Here is a 19,827-nt window from a genome sequence, read left to right as displayed (position 1 = left end):
GAAAAACACAAACAAGATCTAGGAAAAGCCACCTTGCCTTTTTGGAGATTGGTGAAATCTTGTCTGGATGAGGAAAAGGCACAGGAAGCAGTAGCAAAGGGGAGAAAGGCTATGGCAGAATGGCAGGATAGTCAGTCCGAAACCGGTAAGGAAACAGAAGCTAGCAAAGAAAATTCTAAACATAAAGAAAATAAAAGAGAAAAGAAGAAACAAAAATTACAACATACAGAAAGGGAACCTTCAGCACCAGCGTACCTATGGTCGGAGCTGGCCGCTATTAATTTGTCTGATTCTGACTCAGAGTTAGATACTGAGGATGAGATAGACCTAGAAAGGGAGGCTGCGGGGTATGAGCGTGAAAGCTATGGCCCAGGGCCCGGAGCCGAGCTATCACGACCACCGCCCTTCGCTCCTAACTCACAAGTGAGTACAGGAAGCTGCGCAGGAAGTCATCGCATTCCTCCCAAAACCTGGACTAAACTAGCAAATGCTTTCCCGGTGTTCGAGGACCCAAACACACAGGTCAGGTCTCATGAGCCTGTATCTTACAAGATGTTAAAAGATCTAGTACAAGCAGTTCAGACCTATGGCCCAACTGCCCATTATCCTCTGTCTATTTTAGACAGAATAGCTAAGGATGTTTTGACTCCGGCAGACTATCAGGAAGTTGGAAGGGCAGCTTTACCCCCTGGTACTTATCTAGAATGGAGGTCTCTGGTCACAGACCATGCCCAAATTCAGGCCCGGCGTAATGCACAAAATGGCCAGCCAGCCTGGACGGCGGATATGTTGTTGGGTCAAGGACAATGGGTAAATAACCAGATAAACTTCCCCATTGAAATTTACAATCAAGTGAAAGAGATACACGTATCCGCCTGGAAAAAACTGGTCAGAAAAGGAGAAGTGAGTGGAAACCTTACTAAGATCATTCAAGGACCAAATGAGCCTTTTGCTGATTTCGTAGCCCGGATGCTTGATGCTGCGGGAAAAATTTTTGGGGATATGGAAACAGCTCTCCCCTTAACGCAGCAACTTATTTATGAACAATGTACAAAGGAGTGCAGACGGGCTATCACGCCCTGGAAACAGAAGGGGCTTGAGGCTTGGTTGAAAGCATGTAGGGAGATAGGGGGCCCTCTCACCAATGCTGGCCTCGCTGCAGCAGTTATGACAGCTGTCAACCGAGGAAGTGGCTCTAAAGGAAAATGTTATAATTGCGGAAAGCCAGGACATCTAAAGAAAGAGTGTCGGTCTCCTTCAGGAGGAAACCAACAGAGGATGCCAGGCACCTGTCCCCGATGCAAAAAGGGAAAACATTGGGCAAATGAATGTAGATCAGTGAAAGATGTTAATGGGCAGCCCCTCCAGCCGATGTTCCCTGCGGTCTCAAAAAACGGATCACGGGGCCCGCGACCCCGGGGCCCGAAAGTGTTCGGGGCTATTCAGAACGAGGCATCGGGGGAATTCCCCCCGCCTCCCTCCAATCAGGGCAAAGAGCCACGTCAGCAGCCGCAGGGTTGGACTTGTGTGCCGCCTCCTCAATGGTACTGACTCCTTCTATGGGGGTGCAGGCCATTGATACTGATCTTATGAATCCATTAAATAAAAATGAGGTGGGCCTTATAATTGGGAGATCAGGTAGTTCCATTAGAGGATTGATGGTTTTGCCAGGTGTTATTGACCCTGATTACCAGGGGAAAATCAAGATTATGTGCTGGTCTCCCAAGGGATTGTTTTCAATTGCTCCAGGAGACCGCATAGCTCAGATGTTAGTTCTCCCCTCTCATCATTCTAGATTTCCAGCTTCTGATAGGGAACGAGGCCTTAATGGGTTTGGATCTACAGGGAAAAATGCCTTCATGCTTGCCATGGGTTTGGATCAGAGACCTACGTTAGAATTAATAATAGAGGGAAGGCGATTCCTTGGATTATTGGATACAGGAGCTGACCGGAGTGTCATAAGACAGGAAGAGTGGCCCTCAAAGTGGCTACTTACTATCGCCTCCCAGTCCCTTCAAGGCTTAGGATACCAAGAAACACCTAGCATGAGCGCTAAGGAGCTTACTTGGCGCTCAGAAGAACAAGAAGGAAAGTTCCAACCTTTCGTTGTATCACTCCCCGTTAATCTATGGGGACGGGATGTGCAACAACAGATGCATTTGCAGCTTACCAATGAGTATTCCCCTGCATCACAAGCTATCATGAGGAAACAGGGATATTTTCCAGGAAAGGGGTTGGGAAGGAACCTTCAGGGAAGAAGTAGTCCAGTTCAGCCGTCATCCCATAGGTATAGAGAAGGGTTGGGTTTTTCATAGGGGCCTCTGAGGATAAGCAACCATTAAAGATACCCTGGCAAGTTGATACACCCGTTTGGACACCTCAGTGGCCCTTGTCAAAAGAGAAGCTCCAAGCGGCAAAACAATTAGTTGCAGAGCAGCTTCAGTTACATCATATTGAGCCTTCCACGTCACCGTGGAATTCTCCCATCTTTATTATTAAAAAGAAATCAGGAAAATGGAGATTGTTACATGATCTACGCTCCATAAATGCACAGATGGTTATTATGGGACCCGTACAACGAGGTCTCCCTATGCTTACAGCATTACCAAAAGGATGGCCTGTGATAACAATAGACATAAAGGATTGCTTTTTTTCTATTCCCATTCATGAAGAGGATAGACCTAGATTTGCTTTTACAGTTCCAGCCGTTAATCATGAAGCTCCTGATGAACGCTTTCAATGGCGAGTTTTACCACAAGGCATGGCTAATAGCCCGACTATGTGCCAACTTTATGTTGGCCGCGCCATTGACCCTATTCGAAGTCAGTTTCCCAATTTGAAAATTATACACTATATGGATGATCTTCTTATAACTGGAGAAAAGGTTGAGCAAGTAGAAGAATGCTTGCAAAGCCTTTTGAAAGCTTTAGTAAATGCAGAGCTTTATATTAGCCCTGAGAAGTTACAAAAGGGCATACTTGTTGATTTTCTTGGTACCCGTATTTCCCCAGATGAGATTATGCCCCAGAATATTACCTTACAAACTTCATGCCTTCATACATTGAATGATTTTCAAAAATTTTTAGGAAATGTTAATTGGCTAATGGGATATTTGAAAATTCCAAAAGGAGACCTTATGCCCCTATATAAGATATTGGGAGGTAATCCTGATTTGACCTCTCCCCGACAATTGACATTGGAAGCTCAAAATTCTATCCAAAAGATACAAGAAGCGTTAAAAACAGCTCAATTAAAGAGATTAGACTATACACAGTCATTCCAGTTAGTAATCCTCCCCACAAAGGTTGTCCCTCTAGGAGTGGTTTGGCAGAATGGACCTCTTTGGTGGCTGCATGGACAAGGATTGGGATCTAAAAATGTCCACTATTATCCCGATTTAGTGGCAAGGCAGGCGTTAAATGGTCTAAAGTGGTGCCTTGAGTTTTTCGGCGAGCCACCAGCAACATTGATAGTGCCCTACACCAAAGAACAAATTGAGATTTTAACAGGTGCGACCTCATGGTGGGCTATTCTTGTGGTTAGTTTTGCAGGATATATTGATAACCATTACCCTAAACATCCTCTGTTAACATTTGCCTCGGAGGATACTGTTTATTTTCCTCGAATCACATCTCAAAATCCCATCATGAATGCCCCTGTAATTTATACTGATGGCTCAAAGACCGGCAAGGGTGCCATGTCCATCGATGGTCAGACCTACAGTTTCCAGTTTCCTACCACCTCCCCTCAGGTAGCAGAATGTCTTATTATACAAAAGGTTTTTGAGAAATATCCTAATATTTCTTTTAATTTGGTCTCTGATTCCCTATATGTTGTCAATTTACTTAAAAATTTGGAAATTGCTGCCTATATACAACCTTCTAGTATGGTGGCGCCGGTATTAAGACAGATTCAAGCCTTGATGTTACTTCGCTCTCAACCTTTTTATGTGACTCATATTCGAGCACATAGCGGGCTTCCAGGGCCAATGTCAGCCGGGAATACGTTGGCAGATGAGGCCACCCGCATAGCCATAGCTGCTTGGATTATGAGTACACCTTGTGAACAGGCACAAAAGTTCCATGATAATTTTCATGTATCTGCTAACACCTTGCGCCTGAAGTTCAATATCTCCAGGGAACAAGCTCGTAATATTGTCAAAAAATGCCAACAATGTGTTGCCTTTCACCATCCACCGCATATAGGAGTTCTCCCCAAAGGGCTGAAACCCCTAGCCTCGTGGCAAATGGATGTTACCCACATCTCAGAGTTTGGGAAACAAAAATATGTTCACGTTTCAGTGGATACCTTTTCTGGCATTATTTTTGCCACTGCCATGACTGGTGAAACGACACGCCATGTCATTGCCCATTGTCTAGCTGCATGGGCCAGCTGGGGTAAGCCTTTGTTCTTGAGAACGGATAATGGTCCGGCTTACACTTCTTCCTCATTCCATTCCTTTTGTGCAACAATGGATGTTCAACACTCCACTGGCCTCCCTTATAATCCACAGGGACAAGGCATAGTGGAACGTGCAAATCGTACTATTAAAGAACTGCTTCAAAAACAAAAAGGGGGAATAGGGCGCACCCCTGGCGAGCGCCTCTCCTTGGCTCTTTTCACTCTTAATTTTTTAACTTTGGATGAAGCATCTAAGACCTCTGCTGATCGCCATGTGGGCGCAACACCAGTCCTTCGGGAGATGGTGTTATGGAAGGATGTGCTAACAAATAAATGGATGGGCCCTGACCCCGTATTACGTAGGTCAAGGGGATCTCTTTGTGTTTTCCCACAGAATGCAAGAGACCCGATTTGGGTGCCGACAAGACTAACACGAGGGGTACAACAACATGAGGAAGATGGAGAAGATGATGCTGACCTTCCTGACGATCAGCCTCTCCCTGAATCTGGCCTGGACTCAGGGTGACATATTCTGGGCTTTCCTTCGAGCCTGGCCTGTGCCCGCTCCTGTGTTTTTAACGGATACTCTCTTTCCACAATTTCATTCCACCATCTGCAGGCTGGAGGATGAAGTTTGTTATCCTACCACCTATCAAACTTCAAGCTATAATAGCACTGATTTTATTTTCCAGTTCAAAAACAGTGCTTAAACAGTAAACCTTTTAAACCAGCCAAGAATAAGTTAGGATCCCTGTTTCAGGCATATAACAACAAAAGTCTGGCAGGGTACCCCTGGGATATGAGAGAGAATTTGAAATGTTACAATTGAATTTCACCGCCTCTATTGCTGCCCTAAATCAGACGCGTGCTCATTTGACCACCTTGGGAGAATTTACTGATTTTTTGGTCACAGCTGCATCTTATGTGAAGGAATGGGCTGGGGTGTGGGCGATGGGAACAGTGGGCTTGATTGGTCTAGTCATACTGGGTTGGATCCTCTGTAGGTTGATAAAGCGCAATCGTACAGAGCGTACACTTATGCTATGGCCGCCCTGGATGCTGGCGGTTCCCCAAGTATCTGGTTGGCCCAGCTGAGGGAACTGTAGGCTGTCCTTGCACTCGGAGGGCTCTGCCCATTGCACCCGATTAGGAAGCCTATGATACTGCTCCTGCACACGGAGAGCTATGCTCATTGCACCCGTTTTGAGAGTATCATTGTTCCTCCTACTCAGCACTCGCCCATCGAGCAGGAAGCTCATCATGAGGAGACTCCTAGCTCTGGGTTGCCAAAAACAAAAAGGGGGAACTGCAGCAGTCCGCTGGCTCAAACGCCATTACAAGATGGCGCTGGTTTCCTGTTTATCCCGAATGCTAACGTGTCGCTCTCCCGCCCGATAGTACTGACCAATCAGCTTACCGCCCAAGCTCCGCCCCCAGAACCTGCATATAAGCCAGCTTGCCCCGGCGCCCGGGGCCCTCCTCCCGTACCAGCTCTCCCGAGAAGCCATAACCGAGCAGCGTTCAATAAAACCGTGATAGAGGAAGAATCTTGGAGTCGTGTCTTGCTTCCCCGCTGGTCGGGGCGCGCCGCAACACACAACACATTCACACACACACACACACATACACACACACAAATGCATTTACGCACATGCTCTGCTCTGCATGTGTAGTCCTCATTGGCAAATTGGACACTTGGAAGCCCACTGTGGAACTGAGGAAAGGTCACAAACAAAGAGTGGTTGTTCATCCTACACCCAGCTTTCATTCCTGGGACCAGGCCCATCCTCCCTCCTTTGGAAAAGGAGCTGCAGACCTGGTGTGTTGAAATGAAAAGGTAACAGACATGGTAGATACCAAAGTGGTTTTCCGAAAAGATCTTTCAGCAGAGATGAGACACTCTACAAACTGGACCTCTCGCTCCCCCTAATTAAGAAAAGATTCATTTCATCAGTGAAAATGCCTCGTGCATAACCATTGCAAATGTGGGAAGCCATGAAGAAAACAGGGTTTAAGAGAAATGATATTAATTAGGTTCATTTTGTTCTTATTTTCCGTGTCTAGTTTTGCTGGTAACTGGAATACACTCAAATAAAGAAACGGCAAAGAAGATTAAAAGGCCCAAATTTGGTAAGTAAAATCAAAATCCCTTTCTGGCACCAGGCTGCGTGCCCCATGTGGAGAGTGGTCACGCTTATGTCACAGCAGCGGTCCTCAACCTTCCTAACGCTGAGACCCTTTAATACACTTCCTCATGTTGGGGTGACCCCCAACCATAAAATTATTTCGTTGCTACTTTGTAACTGTAATTTTGCTACTGTTATGAATCATAATGTAAATATCTGATATGCGACCCCTGTGAAAGGGTCGTTCAACCCCCAAAGTGACCCACAGGTTGAGAACCACAGCATTAGAGGCTGTGAATGGTAATACTGGGTCTTGGTCAGGGTTTTTGTTTCTGTGTCAGTTCTTTTACATTTAAATGGAGATGTGTCTGATTCATTCTTTGCCTCATTCCCCACCCCCACCCCCAAAAAATTGTTTTAAATCCTGATTTTGAAGTAAAACAAATGTGGTCCCACTGCAATGGGGAAACTCAAAATTCACCCATAGAACCACGCAACTCTGACTTCCTACGGCTGATGTCTCAATTCCCCGTGGCAGAAGATTCAGTATGGCTGGTGTGAAAGTCCGTGAAATCTTCCTGTCTCCCAGCATGCCTTCAAGGGACAGAAGGACCAGGGGAAATTAAGGAGACGGGGGAAAAGGAAGAGTCCCTGGCATACCCAACACTGATTGGGTTTACATTTCTTTTCTTTTCTTTCTTTTGGTTTTTCGAGACAGGGTTTCTCTGTGTAGCTTTGCGCCTTTCCTGGAACTCCCTCTGAAGCCCAGGCTGTCCTCGAACTCACAGAGATCCGCCTGGCTCTGCCTCCCGAGTGCTGGGATTAAAGGTGTGCGCCACCACCACCCGGCTGCGGGTTTACGTTTCTTATTGGCTGCAATTTCAACACAACTAACAAAACCAAGGCACTGTAATGATTGCCAACAGAGCTCTGCTTCCTGTGTGTGGATGCAGTGTGGCCAGCCACCTCACATGCCTGCCGCCGTCGCTTTGATAAACCTGAGCTTGCAATCTGTAGGTCTTTAGAGCCGGTTTGCAGAAGGAATGTTGAAGAGTTGGATGCCGTGAGCCAGAGAAGCACTATCGTGCTGTAAGCAGAACTTAACAGGCCATTCCGATGGGTGTCTGCAAGATCACAATGCTGAGAGAAATATGCACAGTGGAGACCCAACTCTCAAGGCTTCAGAGGGAAACTAAGATACTCAATGGAGAACAGAATTGGAGGTCATTCATGCATTCCAAGAACTTGAGTGAGACCAAATTTGAAAGCAATAAAACAAGTTTGCTTGGGCTGGAGAAATTTCGAGACAAGACAGTATTCAGGCAGTACTGGGGTTACTGCTCACTGCTCTTACCCCGTCTCTAGTGAGAGAGCAGCAAGCGAAACAGAAGAACGTGGAAACTGTGCAGTTTGGCAAGAAGAGGCGCCTGAGTGAATTGGATGTTGTGAATATGCAGCTGTAATTGTTAAGAGAGAAGCACTATGAATCAGAAACTTTCTCCTGCTCTGTACTGGGGCCACAGGAAAGGTGTCCCGATGACAAGACCCCACTCCACAAAGTCTTCAGCTTGGGAAAGTGAAAACTCATTTGAAAAGACTCCACCTAAACTGAGAATGTAACCAGGTGGTGGTGGCAGCACTCGGGAGGTAGAGCCAGGCAGATCTCTGTGAGTTCGAGGCCAGCCCGGTCTACAGAGCGAGATCCAGGAAAGACGCAAAGCTACACAGAGAAACCCTGTCTCAAAAAGCATACATACATACATACATACATACATACATACATACATACATACATAAACTGAGAATGCCTCTGAAGGGCTCCCCTGCTCCAGCACCTAGGAAAGTGTTTTCTCAAATTGAGCCACCAAGGCACAGGAAGGCCACCACATCTGTGAGAGAGATGGCTGGATGGTGTCTCGAGCTGGCAGTAGAATTCGGCAGCATTGTTCCCAGGGTGCTGGTTTTGCAGGGAAGTAAAATACAAGTGGTGGCAGCATGAAGGTTGTACCAAGAAAGTTCCTGGAGACAAGCAACGTGTGGCTGGGTTGGAGTCCCTACGGGGCAGCCCTAAAAAGCCATCACATAAAATTGGCATGTGATGCCCGAGTTGCAGCGAAGACCCCGGGATGCTGGCGATCCCAAGATCATGGAACATCTGCGGAGGAAAGCTGCAAGCGTGAAGTAGAGTTGGCCCAAAGAGAGGTTCCATGTGCTGCAGGAAGCAGAACGGAAGGAGAGAGGCTCCCGAAGCACTTTGGGGCTCAGTGATTCCATTGCTAGTCCCAGAGACCCAACATGGAGTTGCAGAATTTGGTCCTATCATTCCTTGCCAAGTCTCCTCCATCCCTCCCTTTGGGAACGGGAATGCTTACTCTGAGCCATTGTATGTTAAAAGTGTATAACTTGATTTTGATTTTACAATGGCGCACAATTAAGAAATGACCTTGGGTTTCATGAGGTAACTGGGCTGTTGGGTAGTTGTTGGAACTATTAAAGGCTATAAGGACTTTTAAATTTGGAATAAATATAGTATGTGCTATGAGCTGGCCATGAGTGTAGGGGGCCAAGGGACAGAATGTTTTGAGTTGAATGTGAAATATCTCCCATAGGCTGGCATGTCTGAATATTTTGTACTCAGTGTTGGTGCTATTTTATAGGACCTCTCAGGGAAAGTGAGTCACTTGCCGGGAGCCTTGAGGGTTTTGTTTCAGATAGATAGATGATAGATAGAAAGATAGATAGGTAGGTAGATACATACATACATACATACATACATACATACATACATACATACATATACAGTCTGGCACCACAGCTGTCTGTTCTGGGCTTCCTGACTGTAGACAGTATAACCAGCCACCTCACACTCCTGTCTTTCCCGCTGTTATGGCCTGCACACTCTCAACTGTAAACCAAAATAAACCTTCTTCACTGGTCGGGAGAGTGTGGATGGGGTGACAGATGAATTGCTTACAGAGGTACGATGCTCCTTTTTCCAAAGAATATCTCAAACAAGTATTTAAACAGCTAATGAACCCTGCTTAAGGCTAAAACCTACAGGGCCTTTGAGTTGAATCCTGTAAGCAGGCTCTCTCTCCTCCATAAACCTGAACAATGTGTATCCCACCCACCCACCCACCCCGAAAAACCATACAGTTTCATCTGCACAAGGAAATTCTTGAAGATAAGAGAAATAAGTAAACAAATTCCTGGTTCTTTTACTTAACTTTTAGGCTTTGCTAAATCTTGGAACTTGTTTGTAAATTACATATTATAAACAATCTAACTTCAAAAGACAGCAGACCATGCCTACAAATAGCTACTTTGAAGGCAGGTAGGTGGGACTCTGTCTTGAGGAAGCTTACCCACCCCTTAGGTACGCACTGTCTTCTTAACAAACCCCAGCTTTGCTTCCTATTGACTCCTCCTGAGATTCTTTGCTGTGCTGAAAATCAGGATTCTGACTGTACCTGGAGGAACTCAGCAGGCTGTACGGGGACATTTCCCATTCGAACTGAAGCTCTGGGTTCAGGAAGTAAATCACAGAAACACCTGGTAGATATCACACTCAAACAATAGAAAGGAAAAATAAATTTCGTTTTGGGGTATATCAATGAAGATCAGCTGACCGGAAAAAAAAATCCAAAACCATTACCACTTACATGAGACCAAAGTCTCTCTCCCTTAAGCAAAATCAACCTGTAATTTAATAGAAGCTCCAGACTTTTGGAAGCTCCTAACAGTCCAAAATGGCCGCCCCACCTCCATTCTTTCCAACCAACAAGAAAGAATGAAAAAAGGCACATATGAATTCCCCTAAAAAAATAACAATAATATCCAGAAAGTTAACTATAACACCTCTACTTAAGTGCCATTTGGGTCAGTAACAAACAGAGGAAAGGGTGTGAATTGTCAGCATGCACATACTTCATGAAAGTAGGGGATTCTCTCACTGGGAAGAAGGACAGAGTGTATGATGGGAACTAGCCTGCAGAACAGGACACAGATGGGAAACAGTGGACTGTGAGTGATCTGGGATTTCTGGATCCAGAAGTGAAGGCATGATGGAGGTTTATAGGGGACTGTAAAACAGAGGCTTTAGACAAAGTCAATGCTCTGTGCTTTCCACAGCAAAGGCTTTCTTTACGGGCATTAAATTTAAGTGTGTTGAAATCAGTAACGTGTATAATTTGAAATAAAAGAGAGAAATTTGCTTCCCACAACCACCCCCTTTTTCTTCGTTTTCTTAAAAGCTACCATGTGGGATTTCCTGCTGAAACGAGACCAAAGGGGCAGTCATCCATGGACTCTTAGGCTGAAATACTAAAAAAAAAAAAAAAAAAAAAGGTGTTTATTTATCCCTTTCAGGACCAAGAGCCACGAGGAATAGCACTGGGACAGATATGTATTCAAAACAATGATTAGGCTAATATGGAGACAAATGCACACCCAAGTATGGATTCCTTTGGGCTGTTTCCAGTATCTTCATTAACTCTGATACAAAAATCATGAAAGGTTCCGTGATTGCCATGACAACAGTGCTCAGTGCCTATGAAAGTCTGCGTTAAGTAACCCAAGGGCAAACCCCTTGGAGAGATCTCCGATGGATTGAATTTCTGATATGCTAAATTCTAGTTTTGCTCTCAAAAATCTCCCTTGTGAGGCCGCACATTTGAATCAATAAGTGCCTGAAGACTTTTCTCTAATTAGAAACTCTAGCACAATCATTAAATAAGGGAGGGAAAGGGCGCAAGGAACGTAATAGAATATTCCCAAGCCAGGGACATATCTGATTCTTGACCTCAGGGGTATTTGCAAATTGTCATCTCTAGCTTGAGGCCGGAGTCATTTTCATTTTTCCAATTGCTGTCTGCAGCTGGACTAGGTAACTTATGGCAGGGAAGAGGCACAGCATTCATGCATTCGGCAAGGATTCACCAGACACCCAGATGCAACCGGGATCCAAAAGCACTTTTACCTTCACAGAGCTCACACACCAGTCAGGAAGATGAGCAATACGCAAGTCCATCACAGGTCAAGGAGTAGCATACTATGAGACGATGAAGGAACAGAGTGGGTGTGGAGGAGTGGTGTGCCTACTCTCATGAAGCAGAAGAGGGCATGGCATCACAAACAATTGGGTGAGGGTCGGGGAAGGTGCTCAAGGCCTGAAGATTTGAAAAAGCTTAAAAAGTTGGCCAGGCATGGCAGTGCATGCCTACAATCCCAGCCCTTTGGGAAACGGAGGCAGAAGGATCATGAGTTCAGTGCTAACCTGGTCTACAAAACAAGACTCTGTCCTAATCCCCGAAAAAAATTGAAAGCAAAAGTCTCAATTTGGCTGGAAGATACAGAATGAGGTGAAGGTGTTGGGGTGAACGGTGGAGAGTTAGCCGTACCGTATGGTGAAGGGCTTCACTACTGTGTGGGAATCTGGACTTCATCATGAGGCAGTGGGGAGTATCTCCGCACAGGCTGTTTGGTTTGCAATTAGCAGAAATCCAAGCTCAATTTGTGTAAGTAGAAAAGAGGATTTGGATGGGACCTGGAGTCATTCACAGAAACCAAGGTAGGAAGCACAGCTGGAGTTCCCCGGGACTGGTGCCCAGATATAAAGGCCACAAGAACCCAATCAAAGAGCCAACACCTCTGCCTGTCTCCATACATCTGCATCTCCCTCCTACCCCTCTCCCGATCTCACCCTGGGAGAGAGAATTGAATTACATCCATTTAAGCTGGTTGGGGGGTCTGACCTTACCAGGGCAGTGTTATTCTCAGAGGAGACAAGAGCGGGCAAGTTGGCCCTGCCAACTACTATAATAACCTTTAATACCAGAATATGAAGAGAGAAGACAGAACATGGCTGGTTAGTTGTGTTATGACGTGTCCCATGCACACGGGCGGGCAGCATGGATGTGTCTACAAAGCCCGGACAGAATTTATATGGATGTAGATGGTGGAGGAGGAGACAGCTCCACGTTCTCACATCTCTTGGAGAGGTTAATAGATGTAACTGTGCCTGTCTTCTGTGTAGTTCTATGTAGAGCTCGTTTTAGAGGTGTTGAAGGGTCCCAGTGCCTAAGGAGGCCTGAACCATAAATTCAGAAGGTCAGCCTTTCCCCTTGGCTGAAATACAGAGCAAGAGTTGACCTACAATGACCAATTTTACTGACAGTAAAATACAGTCAAGAAAACATACTCTCAGAGAGCAGGAACGTAGAGGCCAGCTTCCTTGTTACTAAACAAAGACACCTTGACCACCTTACATTTATGTTTGAGATCTCAGAATCTATCTTACAGGAGCTTCTTGGATTTTAAATGTAAAGTGATAAAAGCCAAGGCTTTGAACAAACCAAGTAGGGTCCAGTGGGAAGCAGATGAGATTCTCAAAGTTCCCAGACTGGCAATATCAGCACCAACTGAAACCTTTTGTTACTGAACCAGAAACTGCAGGAGAACTCCAGCCATCTGTGGTCTGATGAGCTGGGGATTCTGACATGCTTCCTAACACTGAGAATCAGTGGATGAAAGGCTGAGACAAGGCCGATGCTGGTTGTAGACCTGAATGTAAGACCATCTAGATAGATCCTCTATAGTTCCCCTCTTCCTCTGCTCTTCTGGGAGCTTTCATGTTCTACCAGTGATTTTTTTTTTTTTAAGATCAAAAAGTCTTCACAACCCGCAGAGTTGAAATAGCGACGGGGAGACAATTTGTTAGTGTTGCTCATCTGACGATTTTCAGATCTTTCCAGCACATCAGATGCTATCCTAGACTCCCGAGACTCAAGCACTAAGGACGGCCACTAGTCATCAAAGCCAGCCTTTGAACTCTAGTTAGGTGGAGTAAGGCATGGCGGGAGGAAGTAGGAACAGAGGGACGAGTTATTTGGCAGTAGGTAAGAGGGATGAAGGAGCGAGATTTGACCAAGTAGGAAGCAAAGTAAGGTAGAAGAGATGTAAGGAAGGCACAGGAAGAGGAAGAGCCGGTGCTGGTTCCTTTGGTTTGACCTGAGATTGCCAGTGTATGTATCTATCTATTCTGCCTACCCATAGTGTTAACACCACCTTTGGCAGGGAGCTCTTCTCTCTTCTCTGCCACCCCTGATTTCCCATTTCTTTTTCTTCTCATCCTCTTTACTTTCCTTCCATCTCTTTGGTTGGCCCATGGTCTCCGGTTGTCCTCATGGATCTGACTGAGCTTCGCTAGGAACCCTTTGGATTTAGAACACAATACTAAGCACGAGTTAAAGATAATCTTATAGGAAGGCTCAGCAGAGAGAAGCAGAGATGGAATAAGCAACAGCCGTCCCACAGACCCACCTATAAGACAGGTTTATAGGTGACCATTCATTCCAAGCCAATGCTTTGCTTTCGTATGAATAGCCGCATTTGGTATATATATATATTTATCCTACTGAGTTTGGCTGATGACTTGATTTTCTAAATTAAATCAAGGCTGACTCCAAACTGGCACTCATGGAGGTAGAGAGAGGGCTGGGAATTCAAATTCCTTATTTACAGTGGCTCCCCCTACCTCCCCACCCACCCCCCTCCCCACTGCTGTAGCCTCTATAACATTTGGGCGTCGTTTGGAAGATTCGGGGAGATGGTCCAAGTGGTTCAGAACCCAAGCCTGTCTTCCATGGAAGGTGGGCGGCTCCATGGTTTCCTAAACACCAAATCTTGGCAGAGATGGGGCAACTTTGTGCTTCAGGCCTCTCCTTAGGAGATATCACACTGGGTGCTGCTTTGAGACAGTGCTCGCCCAAAAGCTGCTAGAGAGTAGGGACATTTCCCCCATGGGAACCTATTGACCCACTTCAATTCACCCAGCCTGGGAGCATTGTTTTGTTTTGTTTTGATTTATTTTGTTTTGTTTGTTGTTTTTCCCTTCATTGCCTTTGAGCAGAAAGAAACCAATTCCTTCAAGAAAGGGAGACTTAGAGATAATAATTCCCAAAGCACAGAGGGAGGGTTGTTGGGCCACTCTGTCCCCTGTGCGGCAACCTTGAACTCCAGAGGGAAGAGCATACAAAAGCTTGGCCACTGTCTTGAAATACTAGAAAGGAATAATGACATAGAGAGAGAATTAGCATGTTGGTGACTTAATAAATTAACTTTCTGTATGCAGTCCAAGGTAAAGTTTACCTTGCTGTACTAATGGGAGTTTTAACACTCTATTCTTAGAGGTGACTTTTTCCAAGGCTCTCATTTTCTTGGTACATTCTGAAGCTATAAATCTAACCCTACCCAGAGGCACCTCCCTGGTAGGTTCAGTCAGCATAAGCCTGCTCAAGCAGTTTCTAACAAATTGCCCCAATGCAGCTCCATTTCTCTTGATTGTTGAAGGCTACACGTAATGACAGAGTGGTTGTAGATTGTGACGCTAACTTCATTTATGCTTAGGCTATGCAACCAAAGCAAGCCTACTTTTCAACTCATAAGCATTACAGCCCTTACTATAATAAACCCATCTTATGTTTCCACATAAATTATGGCCACCAAAGGCTCTAGAGCAATCTCTACTTGGCAGAGTGTCTGTGCTGGAGGCGGAATAGCTTTTAAGTTGTAAAATCTCATCAGGAGACTTTTCCACACATGGAAGAGCCACAGTGGAGTTCCAGAAATGATTAGCTTAAGCAGAGCAGTGCCAGGATAGACAGATTGCCCAGGGGACAGCCACTATGATTGACAAAACACAGCACATCACTGGCTGTCTATTTAGAATGCTTGGACTTCAGCAAGCATTCAATCTTATACTAGACAAAATGGAAATAGTCCTTCTTGCCCCAAAACTATGAGAAAAGGCTTTCCTGGTCCCAACACCTTCCTCCAGCACATACTTAAAACTAGGTTGGATGTTTCCTGCATGTCATACGCCCTCTGAGTCTTACCACATATTATTTTAATATAGTCTGTCTTCCCCAAAAGGCCAATAGTAGCAAGAATATATAATTAGTGCTCATTAGGTAATTGTTAGATGAATACACAGATAAATGAACAACAAAAATCACTGTAAAATAAAATATGGTAACCACTACATGAGAATAACAAATAAGGAGTCTACAACAGGATTCATGGTGGTTTCACAAAAGAAGATTCAAAATGAGACATGAAAAACAAGAGTTTTACCGACAGAGGAGGTCGGGAAGCTGTCTAGCTCCACCGAGCCAATATCATGGAGAGCAAATGTGGGGTGAGGTCAGGAGACAGTGGGATGGCAGGGTAGGCTCTAGGTGTAGGGGAGTTTAGGGGGGTACAAGCAGAAGGTGGGTCAGGGCCCCTTCATGACTGGAGGATGGCTATTCCTGAGGGGTTACTGAACAGGAAATCTACGCTACAGAGACAACAGTCAGCAAAGGGAAGAAGATGTTCTCCACGGGCGTGCAGAAACCTCATTCTGAAATAGTTCCATTACAGTGGAGACTGTTGAAATAGGCTTAACTTGGGGTGAAATGTGCAGCCTTTAATTTATACATTCACTCCAATCAGTTAGTCTGAATACCTTGTACATGAGGTGTGGAAAAACTTCAGTAATCAACCTTGAGAGGATGGATGCTTTCCAGACACGCGGCTTTAAGCATGAAGAAGTCATTGTTCTGGGACTTGGTTATTGAGTGCGTTGGACAGTGATGAGGCTAAAAAGCTCGTTGGGTGAAGGGTTTTGTAGAAGAGGCATGTAGCTCCTTGGGCAGATTCACATACAGCAACTTGTAATTAATCTTCAGTATTTGCTCCTTTCTGAGACTCCTGGTGCCAAGTGCTGGTTGTTCTCCACACAGGTTGCTAAGTGTGCCTTCTACAGATCATGAGAAAGGTGAATTACATGTCTAGACTTCCTTGTGATAGGTAGATAGATAGGATAGAAGGATAGAAGGAAAGCTGACACTCTGGCGAATTTTCAGTGAACCGGCCCTGCCGTGGCCGGTTCTTAGACATAATGGGGAAACAGCACCAAGAAAATTGCACTGGAGAGTTGCCTTGCATGTATTTTGGGGGAGCATACAGAAGCATGTGTGTATGTCTGTGCACGCACACACACACACACACACACACACACACACACACACACACACACACTAGTAATACAGCTTGTCAACTATACATATCCTGCATTCACCTGATAATAGCTGTGTGTGATGTTTGAATTCAGAAAGGCCCTGGAGGATTAGATTAAAGAAGTAACTGCTTGTTTTCAGTTATGGAAAAGGCCATAGCCAGGTAGAGCTAACAGACCTTGGCTTTAGGACCGGAAGGGCCAGATCTTGACTCAGGCCCTGCTCGATAAATAAGCATGTGCAGTCAATTTGGTTCTTGGGAAAATGAAGATACATGTCTTTCAGGGTTTTGTAAGGATCATGTAAAGGAATGTGTACTGGGACTCTTTGTCATTAATAGATTATTTTCAGAGTCCTAAACATTGACAGACACCCCAAAGCTATATTGCCACGGGTAAATTACAGATAACCTGTCACTCCTAGCTCACTTTCCTTCCACCCATCCTTCCATTCATCCTTCCGTCCATCCTTTCACATGGAGAAAGGCATTTTTCTCCACGTGGCAGGAAGCAATGATGAGGAAAACTCATCTTATACACTCTTTAAAGGGCTTAGCGCATGAGCATGTCTTTATATATTGATACAAGTATTTTTTGTTGAGCATGGTGGCGCACACCTCTAATCTCAGCACTTGGGAGGCAGAGGCAGGAGGATCTCTATGAGTTCTAGGCCGGCCTAGTTTACACAGTGAGTTGGGGCCAGCCAAAGATACACAGTGAGATTCTGTATCAAAAAAAAAAAAAACCAAACTAGCAAAAAGGACAGATACCTTTTATTCAATTGTCTTCCTAACAATTTCCATTACGTGCTTGTCTCTCCTCTGAATGCCTCTTAGGTAGATTGTTCTTGACAAATCTTTTGTGACCATGGGTCTCCCATGCTGCACACTCACAGTAAAAATCTCAGCTCAGTTGAGCGTAGAATGAAATTAGATTCAGATTTATTGGGGTTTGGATTCAGCTCTACCATTGAGCAGCTGTAATTTCAAAGTTTAGAGTGATGTCATTGGATATTAGCTGGGTCTCTATTATTCCTCAGACATTAGACATAAGCAGTGCTGCACCCATTTTTTAAAACAGTCTGGAATTCTTCCATTGGCTTCTGCAGAATCGAAGGCTTACGTCCTCAAGGATGTCTCTGTCTAGCCGTCCTTATGTTCTTGTGGCCTTCCTGTCCTGTTCCCCTGTGACACAGTTCTACTACAGCCTACAAAAAGGAACTCCCCTACAACTGCCGTTCTGTCACATTCTGACCCATTACTATAGATTTTTAAGGACCAACAGTGGGCTCCTCCAGGACCTCATTCTTCCTGCCTCTCTGTCTCTCTCATGTTCTGCCCTTGGATGGTGGCCCACACTGCAAGCCACCCCACAGTATTCCTCTTCCCTGCTAGAACAACACACCCCCTCCCTGTAAGTCCTCAATGGTTCAGCAGGCTTTTCAAGACAATTTTTCCAGTGAAAAGAGTATTATGCAGTCCTACAAAGAGTTCTGGTGGAGACACAGGTGACTCATTGATCATGGCAGGACTTTGAACTTGGGAAGTTCCCGTGTGCCTTGGTCCCTGCTGACATCTTCTTCTCCTCACTCACTTTGCTCCAAGCCCACATGCTTTGTCATGTTCTCCAAACCACAGAGACTAGTCCTACATCAAAATCTTAACCCTGGTGCTTCATTCTCCTAGACCTTTGCTGTCTGGAACCTTCTCCCCATCCATGTAACTGTGGTAAGAAATGAAGTAGAAATATGGAGATCAAATCCTTCAATCCCTTGCAGCCAAAGAGGCTGGACACTAGTCTGAGGCCAGGAGGAAGCCACTGAGAACTGTTGACCAGGAGAATGATAAAATCTGATTACATGTTTTTTCCCCAAGTCTCACCACGATGTTCCTAAAGAAAGGATTGGGACAAAGGGTTGGGCTGGCACAGAAAAGTCCAGGACAGTAGGCAATTACATTAGCAGTCCAGACATGAAACGTGTCCTGAACCAGGATTGGTATAAGGAGAAACAGCAGAATCAGAAGTTAAAAAACAAAAACAGGATTTTCAAATGAATTGTTTCATTCATTCAATATTCCACTGAACATCAGTGAACAAAATAGACCAAAAAAATTCCTGTCCTCTTGAAGTTTATAGTCTAGATGAATGGTGACCCAAGCAGAACTAAGATCTTGAAAAACGTAGTAGTAGTTAATCAGATGAGGTGGGGAGAATGGAGTTCAGCTATGAGCAGTGATTATGGAGTTCAGCTATGAGCAGTGATCCGAGCCATGTTTCAAGATGGTGTGCATGTAGGAAAGTGAAAAACAGTATTGACAAGCCCAGAGATCCTTCAGAAGGGGTCGTGAAAAGGTCCCAACGATCTTTAAACTTTTCCTAAAGGCGACCAAAAGCTACTGATAATTTTTGGAGCAAACTAGACGTCATCAAAAACTGTTCAAGAAAATTGAAAAGAATAACGTTCAAAGTCACCCCCAAATAAAGAACGCACATGACCTATCCATTGGGGGTCAGGACCAAGAAGGACAGGCTTGTCTTCAAATTGATGTTCTTTTTACTTCGTTAAACTAATAACTTTCTGTGTAATTTTCTTTAAAGCACGAGTTTTAAACTAGTTGAATACCACAGCCCAATAAAATGAAGCTTAATAATAAAACATTTCATGCAGAAGCTCTTCTATGTAGTAATTCCTCCTCATTAGCAGCCTCGGAGCAAGCTTACAAAGGCTTTCCCTAATTAACACGGAATTTTATCCCAGAATAATGTGGTTCTTTTGCTGGGATCACGGAAAAGATGAACAGGAAAATAAGAGGCCTCTGTACAGTTTGATTTGGCCTGCCACATACCTGGCTTATTGGGTACCACACCTGCCAAAACCCACCATATTAGCTCAGGCAGGAGGCCCACGCACAGCACGAACACTTACAGTTCTCTCTCTTTCTAAAGATTTTTGTTTTGCTTTTGAGACAGGGTCTTGCTGTGTAGTCCAGACTGGTCTCTCACTTGGGATCTTCCTTTCTCTGCCTCCTGAGTGCTGGGGTTACAGGTGTGCACGACTCTGCCTGGCTTCCTCTTCGAAGACCATAATTGTACATGAAAATATTGGCTCAGACCATCAGTTTTCTGTTCTGAAACGGGACATCTGTGATAATACAGGTGACATACGGGAACCTGACGTCTTGTCCCAGGGCTGATTCCTAGGGCCTCTGGGAAGGAATTTGTGGCCGGCACTGAGATGCTATG

The 19,827-nt window shown here is 45.0% G+C and overlaps 1 protein-coding gene across 1 annotated transcript in view; it reads left to right on the top strand.

The window, feature by feature from the left end:
• Vit (vitrin) overlaps positions 1-19,827 on the top strand; it is a 130,019-nt gene that overhangs the window by 40,586 nt on the left and 69,606 nt on the right. The window contains exon 3 of the mRNA XM_059248413.1: positions 6,466-6,531. Coding sequence (XP_059104396.1) covers positions 6,466-6,531 — 66 coding nt within the window. The remainder of the gene's footprint in view (positions 1-6,465; positions 6,532-19,827) is intronic.

The sequence above is a fragment of the Peromyscus eremicus genome, chromosome 22, assembly GCF_949786415.1.
Source record: "Peromyscus eremicus chromosome 22, PerEre_H2_v1, whole genome shotgun sequence".
In the NCBI taxonomy this organism is placed as follows: Eukaryota; Metazoa; Chordata; class Mammalia; order Rodentia; family Cricetidae; genus Peromyscus; species Peromyscus eremicus.
The sequence above is the reverse complement of the archived record's forward strand: the minus strand, read 5'-3'. Positions and strand labels throughout refer to the sequence as shown.